General features: G+C 38.2%; 2 protein-coding genes across 3 annotated transcripts in view; both read left to right on the top strand.

The window, feature by feature from the left end:
* LOC106892550 (methylmalonic aciduria type A protein, mitochondrial-like) overlaps positions 1–2,435 on the top strand; it is a 5,235-nt gene extending 2,800 nt beyond the window's left edge. The window contains exons 2-3 of the mRNA XM_014949814.1: positions 638–1,128; positions 2,218–2,435. Coding sequence (XP_014805300.1) covers positions 693–1,128; positions 2,218–2,435 — 654 coding nt within the window. The 5' untranslated portion in view covers positions 638–692. The remainder of the gene's footprint in view (positions 1–637; positions 1,129–2,217) is intronic.
* A 1,080-nt stretch (positions 2,436–3,515) lies between these two features.
* LOC106892532 (methylmalonic aciduria type A protein, mitochondrial-like) lies at positions 3,516–11,388 on the top strand. Of its 2 annotated transcripts, XR_001412870.1 has the most exons (5): positions 3,516–3,713; positions 4,029–4,114; positions 4,739–4,888; positions 6,331–6,823; positions 7,443–11,388. XR_001412870.1 is itself a non-coding variant. In XM_014949792.1 (4 exons), the coding sequence occupies exons 1-4, from the start codon at positions 3,569–3,571 to the stop codon at positions 6,616–6,618; spliced, it is 669 nt and encodes a 222-aa protein (XP_014805278.1). In that variant the 5' UTR covers positions 3,516–3,568; the 3' UTR covers positions 6,619–11,388. The 2 variants fall into 2 exon arrangements, 1 of the variants encoding a protein (XP_014805278.1); XM_014949792.1 differs by having other exon boundaries at positions 6,331–11,388.
* Positions 11,389–12,468: the final 1,080 nt, after the last annotated feature.

The following is a 12,468-nucleotide window of genomic DNA, read 5'->3' as shown; positions in this document are numbered from 1 at the left end:
CCCCCCCCTTTTTTTTTTTTTGCAAAAGGCTCATCTTCAATAATTGTTTTAAAAAACCTCGCGAAAGTAGAATATACAGCACAATTTCAGTCAGTACAGGCAGGAGTTGGTTTGATTACCGGATTCTTAGGGTACTGTGGGTGCCCTTGGAAGCTGTCCTATTTAAAAGTTGGTTTTATTTCCTTGCTTATAAAAAGACTATTTTCGTTTATAAAACATGATAATAAAGAGATGCTATGCAATTGAAGATTCCATCTTTTTCTTCTTTTTGTGGCTGCCCCATCCCTGGAGGTGTTCAAGGCCAGGCTGGATGGGGCTTTGAGCAACCTGGTCTGGTGGGAGGTGTCCCTGCCCAGGGCAGGGGGGTTGGAACTGGATGATCTTTAAGGTCCCTTCCAACCCAAACCATTCTATGATTCTGTTTTGGTTGTTTTTTTTTCTCTGGGAAGAAGGAACTATCCCTTCCAACTCGAACCGTTCTGTGATTCTGTTTTGATTGTTGTTTTTTTTCTCTGGGAAGAAAGAACTATATTTTTTTTTGTTTAAACAGTAGCTGTCGGTTGCCTGTGTACATAGGTTTCATTTGAGTCCTTATGAATGCTTTGAAGGAAGTAAAAATGTTATTCTTTCCCTTTAGGGTCTCTGCAGATAAAAGCGAACTGATACCTCGGGTATTGTTAATTCCAAACAAGATGAAGATCCCCTCTTTGCTGCTGAGATTCCCTCGTTGTTATTTCTCTGGAAGAACTTACTTCACGAACTTGTGCTTCACAAACTCTCACTTGGCTTCCAGAGCGGATTTCCCATCCATTGAATCTCTTACAACGGTGCCCCACTATCGTACAAGATGGAAATGTTCATCACACAGTTTGAGGAGAGAGCTGTGTCAACAAGTGGCCCCTGAGCAGCAACTAGAGGGGCTTTCTGACAGAGAACAAAGGCTCGTAGACAGACTTTACAGTGGACTAATCCAGGGTCATAGAGCCTGTTTGGCAGAAGCTATTACACTTGTAGAATCAACTCAGAGTAGGAAGAAGAAAGTAGCCCAGGTGCTCCTTCAGAAGGTATTATCCTACCACAGGGAACAAGAAAAGTTAAATCAAGGAAAACCACTTGCCTTTAGAGTTGGTTAGTCCTTTTATGTCTGTCCAGTAGTTGCTTTGACAGAGTTACAATCTTCACCCTTCGTTACCACTATTGTTCTTTAAGCATCATGGTCCGTAGTCTTGGATCACTGGTTTCTTGTGGTTTGTAGCCAATCTACTTCGCTTCTGTTGTCCAGTAAGATTATAGCTTGAGCTGGAAAATGGTTTTTGAAAAAGCTGTGGAAGTAATTGTTGCTTCTTGTCGGTGAGGGGCAATTATTTGGGTTTTTTTTAATAACTATTATAAGCTGAAATGTTAGGTGGGTAGTTTGTAATTTGATACACGATAGGGAAGGATGTAGTTAAGCAGACCTATCCTTTTCCCAAAGAAGGTGTTTTCTTGAGTATTTCTCGAATCCCTTCATTAATCCTCAAAAGTTAAAATATATACCTTCCTGTTTTAAGGCCTTACTTGAAAGCAGCCTACTTTTCAGCTGAGGAGACTTTGAACCTGGTTATCTTGGAAACTATGAAATATTTTTCCCTTGTAAAGAGATGGACTATTAAAGTATGTCATGTCCAGCTGTCATCTCTTGCATGTGTACAAAGGTAGAATAAGAACTTGGGCATGGGAGCGAGAAATATCTGCTGGAGGTTAACAAGCTAATCTTAGTTTGCATGCTTAGACATGTAAGGAAATTGCCCAATTCTTTTGAAATAACAGCTCTTCAAAGTATGGGCTTTTGCTTTTAGAGTGTGTCTTTTATAAATAGTAAATCTGAAAAATACAGATTTAGGATATGACATTTTAAAAGTTCTGAAGCGTAAGTCAGATAAATTTATTTGGAGGAGAGGAAATTAAGCTGGATAAACCCAGTGTTATGTTGGCGTGGGTAGGATGAGGGGCGGTGAAGTGAGTGCTGCCACACTGGATGAACCCAGGTAGTGTATTTCAAGTCAACTACAACTGCTTAGTTGGGTATCTCGATTGTGGCATAGCTTTCATTTGCCTTCGTTGTGACACTGTGCTAAAGTATGAATTGTTAGCAGCTTAGATGTTATCAGTGTTCATGTGATGTATTATTTATTTGATTAACAATATGTTTTTTTTTTTCCTAATGTGACCATTTAGGGTTGTCCGGTCCGCCTGGTGCTGGGAAATCGACTTTCATAGAGTGCTTTGGGAAAATGCTTACGGAAAGAAAATACAAAGCCCCCCCCCCCCAATACGAAATTGGGAAATATGTATCAGTGCCCTACTTTTTTCAGGTTTCCTCTTTTCCAGTGTTCAAATGTTCCTTTTCAACTTTTTTGTCTGAAACCTTAGATAGCTACGGTTTTCTCCTGTAGTTTTGTTTATTTATTTCCCGGTGAATGAAGGAGCAGAAGGGCATTTGTTTCTGCCTAAATTTCAACGGTGGTAATGCCAATTATTGCCTCAGCAGGAAGCACATGCTAATTTAAAAGTATTGAGTGGATGCTGCAAGCCGAACGTGTAGATTAAGTTGGATTTTACAATATTCATTAGTTCTTCTCAATAGGAATTTTTGGATTTCTGTTGACCGTACTGGTTTCAAGGTCTCCAGATGCAGTAGCATTGACCATTTGTCTGAGTTCTACCATGATTCTTTTTTTTCTAAATTTGAAATTCTTCAAAGTTGTGTAGCTGTCACTCTCAAACCAGAAATTGTAGGGAAATTTTAGGCTGAGTGTGCTTGATTAATGGTATCTCTGACATAAATAACAGAATGTTGATTTTGATCTTTTTCTGATGGGCAGCTGCCAGAGAAAATCATTCCTTTTTCCAGCTTCTACATTGTCAGAGGAGATGTTGCAATGTTTAACTATTTAAAAAGAAAAAAAAAAATTCAGCATTGCAATGACCTGGAGCTAAGAAAGATTATATTTTTGAATACATACATTCAAGACACATCAATAGAATAGCAAAATATGATGGCAAGACTGCATCAGTTAAAAGAATTGAGCGTCTCTCATCGTTTGGAATTTGCATCATGCGTGTACATCTCATTGAATCCAATTTAAAGTTTGTATGAGTGATGCACGTCAGCTTTCTTACAAACAGAACAAAAAATCCACCATCAACAAATACTAGAATCATAAAGCGGAGATTTGTCCCTTTGGACAGAAACAGCAAAGATTTAATTGCGTGGCCTGCTGTGTACAGGCCTCAAAAAGCCATTCAGGGATTGCAGAATTCCTTCCGACCTAGAATAATTTCTTCAGATTTGATAGCAGTAAGGTCTGCTTATCAGACCTTTCCAGCTTCTGATAGGCAGAAGAACCAGGCAGTAACTTCCTAGTCCTCAGCAAAGTCTTGAGCTACTTGTATTGGGGTGACTTGGACCGAGAGATCTGTCTTTTTTTGCTCATTTACTGGGGAGGAGAGGGGGAAGTTTGGCCGGTTTGCACTTTTTGAAATAACATTAAATGTTTAAGGTTCCCTATTGGGTGATAAAACACGGATGACCGAGTTGTCCAGAGACATGAATGCGTACATCAGACCGTCTCCAACCAGAGGGACACTGGGAGGTGTGACAAGGACCACAAATGAAGCCATTCTGCTGTGCGAGGGAGGAGGCTACAACGTTGTTCTTGTGGAAACAGTGGGTATGTGTGTTAGGGTTGTCTTCCAGTTACCCTGTTGCCCTATATCAATAAGCTGTGGTACTAATTGCATACTTTCATCCTTGATTTTGCTCATGCATTCAGACAGGGTTACTGGTTGAAAATGAATGCCCATTCTGTCAATTTTCTAGTCCTATATGTTTTGTAAAAACACTGTTTTGTAGGACATGTTGTGTTTCCTGTTGTCTTTGTTAGTGGGATTTGTTCATGGGGCCATACTGGGATCTTCCATAATTACTCTTGTTAATGTGGCTGAAAGTTTGCAATAAGTGGTGAACTCTGGATTCAATTTTTTAGGTGTGGGACAGTCAGAATTTGCTGTGGCTGATATGGTTGACATGTTTATATTACTGCTACCACCTGCGGGTGGAGATGAGTTACAGGTAATTTTCAGTTTCTCTTATTAAGTATTACCCAGGACTAGGAAGAGAAACTTAAATCCAAGATGTAGTATCTGTCTGTGCACAAAATCCATATTGACCGTGTTTTACTATTGAAGTCCTTTCAGTGTCTTAACAATTTATTGCACAATTAGGATCTGCTATGCTCCCCCCCCCAATTTTGGAAGTATTAGGATGTAAAATTTTTATACTCTCTGACTTACTTTAGCCTATTTATTAGTTATATATGATTTTGGGGAGTGACTTTGTCTTATAAGAAAACAGAAATCAATATGAATAGGTTTGCAAATGGAGTCATGTTTTGGTTAAACTTGAAGCTCTATATGTGAAATAGGTTATTGTCCCTGATATTCATATATTGTCTCTGATATCCATATATAATAGATATATTGCCTCTGATATTCATATTTAGTTTTCTTGTGTCAGAGTAATAACTAGTGATGACAGAGGCCATTGGCACTACTGTTGCATAACTAGCAGATACACACACACAAAAAAATCAGTAAGAGCCACCAGAAACTAATAAAACATTTTGACCTGCTTTTCATGTTAAATCAGCATGTGCCAGTCCTGGTTATTGATGATTTCTCTCCCTGTTCCATGTAGGGTATCAAACGAGGCATAATTGAGATGGCGGATCTAGTGGCTATAAATAAAGCTGATGGTGATTTAGTTGTGCCTGCACGGAGAATACAGGCAGAATATGTTAGTGCCATGAAGCTACTTCGTAAACGTTCAAAGGTTTGGAGACCAAAGGTTTGTGTACTTTACTGTGGTTTATGTTATGTTTTTCGTTGGTTGGTTGGTTGGTTTGGGGGTTTTGTAGTTGTTTTGTTTTTTTTGTTTTGTTTTGTTTTGTTTGTCCCTGCTTCCCCCTCCTCCCCCTCCCCTGCCATGAATTAGGATTGTTATCATCTCATCTAGGTATAGTATTCTCCATGGGCTCTTCTTTTAAAAAAATTATATTTTTTCTATAAAAAATTAGCAGACCTATTACTAACATCAGTGGTGGTACAAACTTGTCTTGCTTTTTGTAAACTACACATATCTTAAAATATCCCTTTTTTATAACTCTGAAGCCTGTGATTATCTTTTGTCTTTCACTTGTTCGTGAAACACCTTTATTGCTTTACCTTTTTTTAATTTCTCACATAACAAAAGGTCTTGGGCAAGAACCTCATCTGTTTGTGTATGCAATGTCTAGATTATTGCAATTCTTATCCTGTGGGCCTTTAATTGTAATGCAGTATTCCATCTATTAAAAGATTATGGTAAACTATGAAGGCAAAGATTCTGTACTAGTTTTCAGTATGTGTATATAAAATAAGAGCACACACACACACATTCTCACTCCCTTTATTTATATATCTGTATATATAATGGGAGGTTTGCTGGTATTAAAATTGACCCATGGAATTCAGTTTAAATCAGCTGAGCTGCTTGGGACTTAGCCATCATTTTGTAATACTTATTTCTAGATCTGATGAGAGGTCACATCTGATAAACGTGACCCAAAAGAACTGTTTGAGACCAGTGAATTAAACAGGTTATCAGAAATTGGTCTGTTTTTCAGTGATGGCAATGTCTGACAACTGGAAGAAAGAAAAAAAAAATTATATGTAGGGGCTGTATCATATCCATTAGATTGGAAAGAGAGATACTTTAAAAAAAAACCCAACAAACTGTTCCATCATGTTGGATGCCTAAAATATTTTTGGCAAAATGAATTCCTAGTCTGGAAAGCAAATGCAAAAAATACTTTAAATGCCTCATTTCTGGAATATTTTAAGTGTAAAAGAGCAGCTACCAGACTATATCTACCAGAATATGTAATGAACTCTACATTTAAGTAGAAAGGCAACACTTCACTTGAGTAAAAGGACTTGAGTCCTTCTAGCTAAAGGACTCATTAAAATTGATTCTCACTCATTATACAAGCAGGTGGACAAGGCCTAGTTATCCCAAACACTACGGATCTCAGGGTCTCAGGGTCCACCTATAGTTGGTAGAATCCTAATTTTGAGATCTTTTTAAAAAAAGAAAAGCAGCACAAAACTGCTTAGAGCTTCACGAAGTGAGTGTATTGAAATAAGCTTGCCTTATACCTTTCTTAATTTTCACACAGTCTACCTGATGCAGTAATTGAACTCTCAAGCCCAGTAGTTTCTTGGCTTCAAAAATTCTTCTGAATCCAACAGGTAATGCGCATCTCTGCCAAAACTGGAGAAGGTATCTCAGATATGTGGGATAAAATGACAGAATTTCGTGACCTCATGCTCACAAGCGGTGAGTTAATTGCCAAACGACGGAAACAGCAGAAAGTGTGGATGTGGAATCTCATCCAAGAAAATATGTTGGAACATTTCCGGAGTCACTTGGCAGTCAAGGATAAGATTCCACTTCTGGAAGAAAAAGTTCTTAGTGGTGTCTTGTCTCCTGGGCTGGCAGCCGACCTGCTAATGAAAGCATTCAGAGATGGTCTCTAAGCATCAGATTCTGCTCTGTTCTTGTTAAGTGCTTTATGTAAACATGAACATTAAATATAGTTCTTCAATGTGTGGATTCAAATGTTTTACTACAGCAGACATTGATAGAATATCTATCCACTACTCTGCAGAAAAATACTGTATGTGCAAAGATCATGATGAATGCAAACACTTCCTCAGATTACTAAAGACTGTATTGAAAAAGGTATATTTCCAAGTCTTCTATTTGTACATGCTGTAGACCTGTTGGTCAAAAATATACGCCTGTCTTGAAATGTGACTGGTTTTGGGATGGTGAGACAGAAAGGTTTGTGGTGGTAGAGTTTTGTTCCAATTATGGGACCATCTTAGAGCAGTTTACGCTGGTGCTTTTGGTTCTAATATAGTATCAGCTGTTGCCAGTATGGATTGCTTTTTCTTTCCTCACCTTGAGTGACAGCAAGAACATTGGAACCCCTGGCAGCACCTGACCACAGTCTTAGTTTAAATAAATTATATGGATATAAATAGAATTTAGTGGTGTTTGGTCCCTGTTAGGAAGGTATAGTTAGTTACTGTACACTAGGAGAATGGAATTTTAACCATCTCAGTTTCTAAATAGATGTTTTAATACAAAACCAAAATTTAGTTAGCCTTTTTTTAAATGCAGGCATCAAATGGAACAAATGTCATCCATGGTGTTATAGTAGCAAATATCTTTATACTAGCGTAATGAATCTCTAGTAAGAATGGTTTGAGGTTTTTTTATCTGACTTAAGTTTTTGGGGTTCAAACAAAAGCCCCAGTTGTGTTTGGGTTTGGGTTTTTTTTTTCCTCTCTTTTAGAAGACATGACTGCTTACAACCAGAAGTACGTTTTTTATTTCCCTTGAGAGCAAATCTGGAGGAAGCATTTTCCTAAGCCATCATCAAGAAAGCAGAGCTCATCTGGTACCTACTAAATATGAGAAAAGAGAAAAGTGGAATAATGCTGATTTTTGGAGACCTGACAGAAAACCAGTAAAATAGCATAAGGATTTGTGAGTCTATTGTTGTTTACATGAATTGACTTAAAAAAAAAAGGCATTAGAACTGATGATTTTTATAGTCTTGATTTTCTGAACACATACATAAAAGGTATGGTGTCTTTAATTTTTAGTTTAGTTCAGTTTCACTTGTTTGGCTTTTTAAGATATAGATACGTTTGAGTTCTGGCAGCCTCAGTCTGAATTTTTGAGACAATTCCAGGGTAGCAATGAATTGGTTGACTTTGATACTCTCTCCCTTTGTTTTTTCACCGGAGTGATTTTCTTTTTTCTCCTCTCTTCCCCTCATGCCAGTTGTTACGGTGTGTTCCCAACTAAATTTACTTTTTCCTGCTGAACTTCTGTGCTTCACAGCTTTGATTTCTGTGTAGGTATAATTTGGCAACTATCAGAAAAGATGACTGATTGTTGAAAATACTGAGGATTTTTTACCCTTTGGTTTGTCAAAGTGACACAAATTAAACAATGCAGAAGAAACTTCCATCCTCAGTGCTAGCATTTCAGTCATTTTTCCCATTGGTGGCTGTGTGATTGTCCATATATTTTTACTTCAAAAATGTGAAGCATGACCAGAAAGTATACGGCAAACTGCAAGGCAAAATAAAAATACTTGATAATTAAAAGCAATGATCCCCATGTGTATTTGCAGGGAAATATTAACAAAGAGCACTGTGTTCTGTGGGACATACAGCTGAGGCATTTATTTGTTAAGAAATTTTGCATCGCTGTAGCTGGTTTCTGCCACATAAATTGTCAGAGCTTCAGTGCTCTTACCCCCTTATTCCTATTTCTTAGACTTTGCATCCCAAATGAGTAATTTGGGATTGCTGCAACCAGTTGTGTAGACATATGTTCCTTCAAAGAAAGAATGTTAGGGAGTGGCAGGACAGCGACTTCGTTAGGACCATGCTGAGTTGTTGCAAAAAAAAAAATGTAGCATTTACAGTTTCTTTTCTATTTAGAAATGGTCTCTGTTGAACAAGACAGAAAGTGCCCCAAACCAAAAGCGATATCTTCTATCCTTTCAGCTTTAAAAATTAACTGTATTTTGATGGTACCTAGTAGAAGAAATGATGGTACCTAGTAGAAGAAATCACAGTCAGGTGGAAAATGATTTAATGAGAGGAGCCACATTTTAACTGGTGAGTTCTCAACTTTTTGATAGTCTGTTTGCTTCAGGTGACAGTTTTTAAGGGGGCCTCATTTGTGCATATGTGTTAGATCAAACCCTTATTATTCTCATTGCTTTTGTCAGGGGCTGCTGTTTCCTTTGTCTGTTGTACGTGACCTGTCAAGCAAGCGGAATAGAACCTGCAATTTTGTTTAACTGACAGTTGCTCAAGCAGAATATGTTTTATCACTGTTTTGGGATGTTTTCTGGATGCAAATCTGTCCCTCCAGTCAAGCCATGGGCAATCATTATTTTCTTGTTTTGTTGCTTCTTTTAAAGTATCATTAGTTTACTAATGAACTCTTAGAAGAAGACACTACAATGGCTTAAGCAACTTCTGCTTTTCATTCAACTGCATTTTCTTCTTAAAGTAGAGCACTGAATGAAAATTACGGATTCGTTTGTGCCTCATGCTTCAGTGGACAGAGAAATATCCTTATACTGAGAAGGGTCTTTGGAAATAGCAATAGACAAGGGTACCAGCTTTGGTTTTCAGTGATTCCCCATCAAACTGAAAAGCTGTACTGTGCAGGCTATGACCCAAGCCATATGTGTGAAAACCAACTTCTTTGTTTTATAGCTTGTAGAATTTTGCTGTGACACGTTTTGGAGTCAACCGCCATTCAATTAATTGTGCAATTTTGTTTATGGCCTCATGGGCTGGGGAAAAGCATTGTCTTCAGAAGGGCTGTGTAGCTTTAGCTGGTAGGCTACAATTTAGTAAACAATTCAGTATTTCCCAAGATGGGGAAGATCATTTCCAGCTCATCGTTCCTAGCTCTGTGGGATTAAGGGGGGTAAAATGCATTAAAACATTGTCATTCAGGTAAAACAGGCTTCTGAAAAAAGATAGTAAACAAATCTGTTGAGTAGGATGTTGACATATTCCTAGTTTCTAGAGCTGTCAAGTTACTCTCCTGTTAACATTTAAAACCACAGCTGCTGCAGAACATTATGAGAAAATAATACAACTTTATGAGAAAATAATAGCAAGATTAAGTTTGTAGCTAGAGGTATGATAAACGGTTAGACAAATTGATACGGGAGGTAAGGAACAAACTTTTCAGGTACACAAACTCTTGGGTCCTACATAGTCTTGCAGTTGGATTTAAGTGTGAAGCTTTTCCCCAGGTCCCTGTGTAATAGATGTTGCTGGTGCTTCACAGCTGGAAAAACAAGTGTGGTGAGAGAAAGTGATTTACCCAGCCTCTCAAACAGGTCAGTAGAATATAAGGGTTACAGTTCAGTAGTCTTTACTCCAAGCCCCATATATATTTACGGCCATGTTACTTAAGGTTGAAAAAATGCTCTTAGCAAGTTCATGCTCTCAGTATGACTTACTCCTTTCATATCTAATCTCTCTGTTTTCAGTGGCAGGACCCAGCTGACCCCTTCTTGACTACTGTTCTGTTGTAATGTCCTGCTTTAAGTAGTAGCAGACACTTTCTAATCTGCCCTTGCCTTTTGTAAGTGCGTTAATTCCAGTTATGCATGCTTGTTCGGGCTTTATGTTTCTTTATTTGTGAAATCTGCAGTGTGTTGGCTGTCTATTTGTGAGTCTTGAGATTTGTCTTGAGATTTTTGGGGATGGGGATTGAGCTAAAGGATACTAATGAGCTGGGTTTGGGTTGGTTTGGTTTTGGTTTTTATTCCAACCCAATGCAGTTCCCTTCCTAGTTTTTTCTTAATGTGGCAAGACTCAATTATTGACTTGCTCTGTGCTGGAGACTGGTGTAAACATAGTTATTTCCCGTTTACTTTTCCTTGTTCAGAGTGCTTTGTTGCTCCCCCATTTGGATGCACATTCAAGAAGTAACATCCATGAGTTAAAATGAGAAACATTTTTACAGAGCTTAGTCCTTCCTTAACTATTCCTCCTGGACTGTTCTAAAACAGATTCCGTTTGAAGAACAATTAAACAGAAGTTGATAAAACATGTATTTAAAGAGAAATCAGTGTGTTCCCCTGGAACTCATGATTTGGGCAATCCACAGTATAATAGGTTGACTAGCAGCAGGGTTCCTCTTCCAAAACCTAGCTTAGATACTCCATGGTCATACTCCTTACAGTTTATTTAAAAATAACCCCTCCTCACCCCGTATTAGAACATTAACACAACTTGCGGATTGAGAATAAAAATTTCAAAACTAAAAACTCATAAGGAATTGCAGTACATGTTCAGAATGGAAGTATGATAGGCGTATTTGGATCCCTACTGCCATACCAAGGTTTGGGTCAGCTCATGAACAAACCAGGAAAAGAGGAGGTGACATTCATGGTAGTCTGTGTTATGAAGAATGTCTGTTTTTCTTTTGTTTTCTCCCATGGGAGATAAGAATTATCATAGGCAATTCACTGGCAAGACAGAGAAACTGGTGTGATCCACGGTGTTTGCTGTGTGAGGTTTACAAAAATGATTAATTCAATTCCCTTTTCTATCTTTTTGATTTGTATCTGGTGGGGGACTAGTCTAATGCAGACACTTGCCTTTTGGAACTAGGTGGTTTTGTTTGTAATTGTGCTCTAAGTGGGGAAAAGCTAGAAGTCCTTGTAGCCTGAGTAAATAATTGTTACTGTAATGAGTCAAAATCTTCACTTTTCAGAATATGTGATGAGATTCCTGTCTTTTTTCTTTAAAATACTGTGGCAAAGTGAGTTTCTGCTGTATGTTAGTTACTACGTCTTCATTTTCTCTTATGTTTAGATCTCTTTCACTGGTAGAGTAGCGTAAAAGAGCTTTAGTTTAGTTATAAACCTCTTTAAATGACAGATCTCTTTCACTGGTAGAGTAGCGTAAAAAAGCTTTAGTTTAGTTGTACACCTCTTTAAATGACTTAAATATTCATAAAGTTAGTCGGGGTTTAACAATATTTTTAAACCCCGACTAACTTTATGAATATTTAACAATATTTTTACTTTGTTTCTTCTATTGAAAGTGACCGTTACAACCTAAAGATCTTAAACTAAAAGTGATTCTAACTTCAGATGACTGAGCTGCAGTGGCTGGGGATGCGTAATATATATATAGTGAGAAGATTCTCTAATTGTCTGCGTGGCTTGTGGCATTACAAAGTCATGCTGCTAAAGGTATCTGTCAGCCCCGAATCCATGACACAAAGATCCTGCTTGTAATTTTCTAATTGCAACCAGCGGAAGACGAGAGTAATGTTAGTTTTTACGATTTGTTGCTTAGCAGCGTTGATCAACAAAAGTACAACCTTTTCTTTTCCTGTAACCTCGGTGAACCCAGGCTTGGACAGAGCTCACGAGCAGAAGACAAGGATTTCTGAAGTCGTGCAAAACTGTTGTTCAGTGTCTGTTAGCAGCACCTGTGGCAAACTGTCCCTTCTTGACCCCGTCGTTACTTATGCCCTTTAGTCTTCTTTCTCACTCTCATCAAGCCTTAGAAGAAAGCAGGCACTGTCCTAGAGAGGTGGGGAGGATGGGAAGTTTAGAGACAAGCCAACTGTGCTAAAACATATCCTGCTGTTTGTGCGGAAAAGGAGCTGAGCTGGTTCCCAGGCTGTGATGATGTCAGACCTTCCTCTCGTGGCAGGAGAAGCAGACTTCAGCCATCACAGTAAGGATTATTCTTAGAGGAGCTTTCCCGGTATTTTGGAGTAGGCAGAATTATCCATGGAGGAAAGGGAAATTA

The sequence above is a fragment of the Calidris pugnax genome, unplaced genomic scaffold (genome assembly GCF_001431845.1).
Source record: "Calidris pugnax isolate Ruff unplaced genomic scaffold, ASM143184v1 scaffold42, whole genome shotgun sequence".
Lineage (NCBI taxonomy): Eukaryota > Metazoa > Chordata > Aves > Charadriiformes > Scolopacidae > Calidris > Calidris pugnax.
Note: the sequence above shows the minus strand (reverse complement) of the source record. Positions and strands in the feature narration are given on the sequence as shown.

Excerpts from the sequence above, each read along its gene's own strand:
- LOC106892532 (XM_014949792.1), top strand. The coding sequence starts at position 3,569 with ATGACCGAGTTGTCCAGAGACATGAATGCGTACATCAGACCGTCTCCA. Across the intron at positions 4,115-4,738 it reads CGGGTGGAGATGAGTTACAG|GGTATCAAACGAGGCATAAT; the intron begins GTAATTTTCAGT and ends TGTTCCATGTAG. Across the intron at positions 4,889-6,330 it reads CAAAGGTTTGGAGACCAAAG|GTAATGCGCATCTCTGCCAA; the intron begins GTTTGTGTACTT and ends TGAATCCAACAG.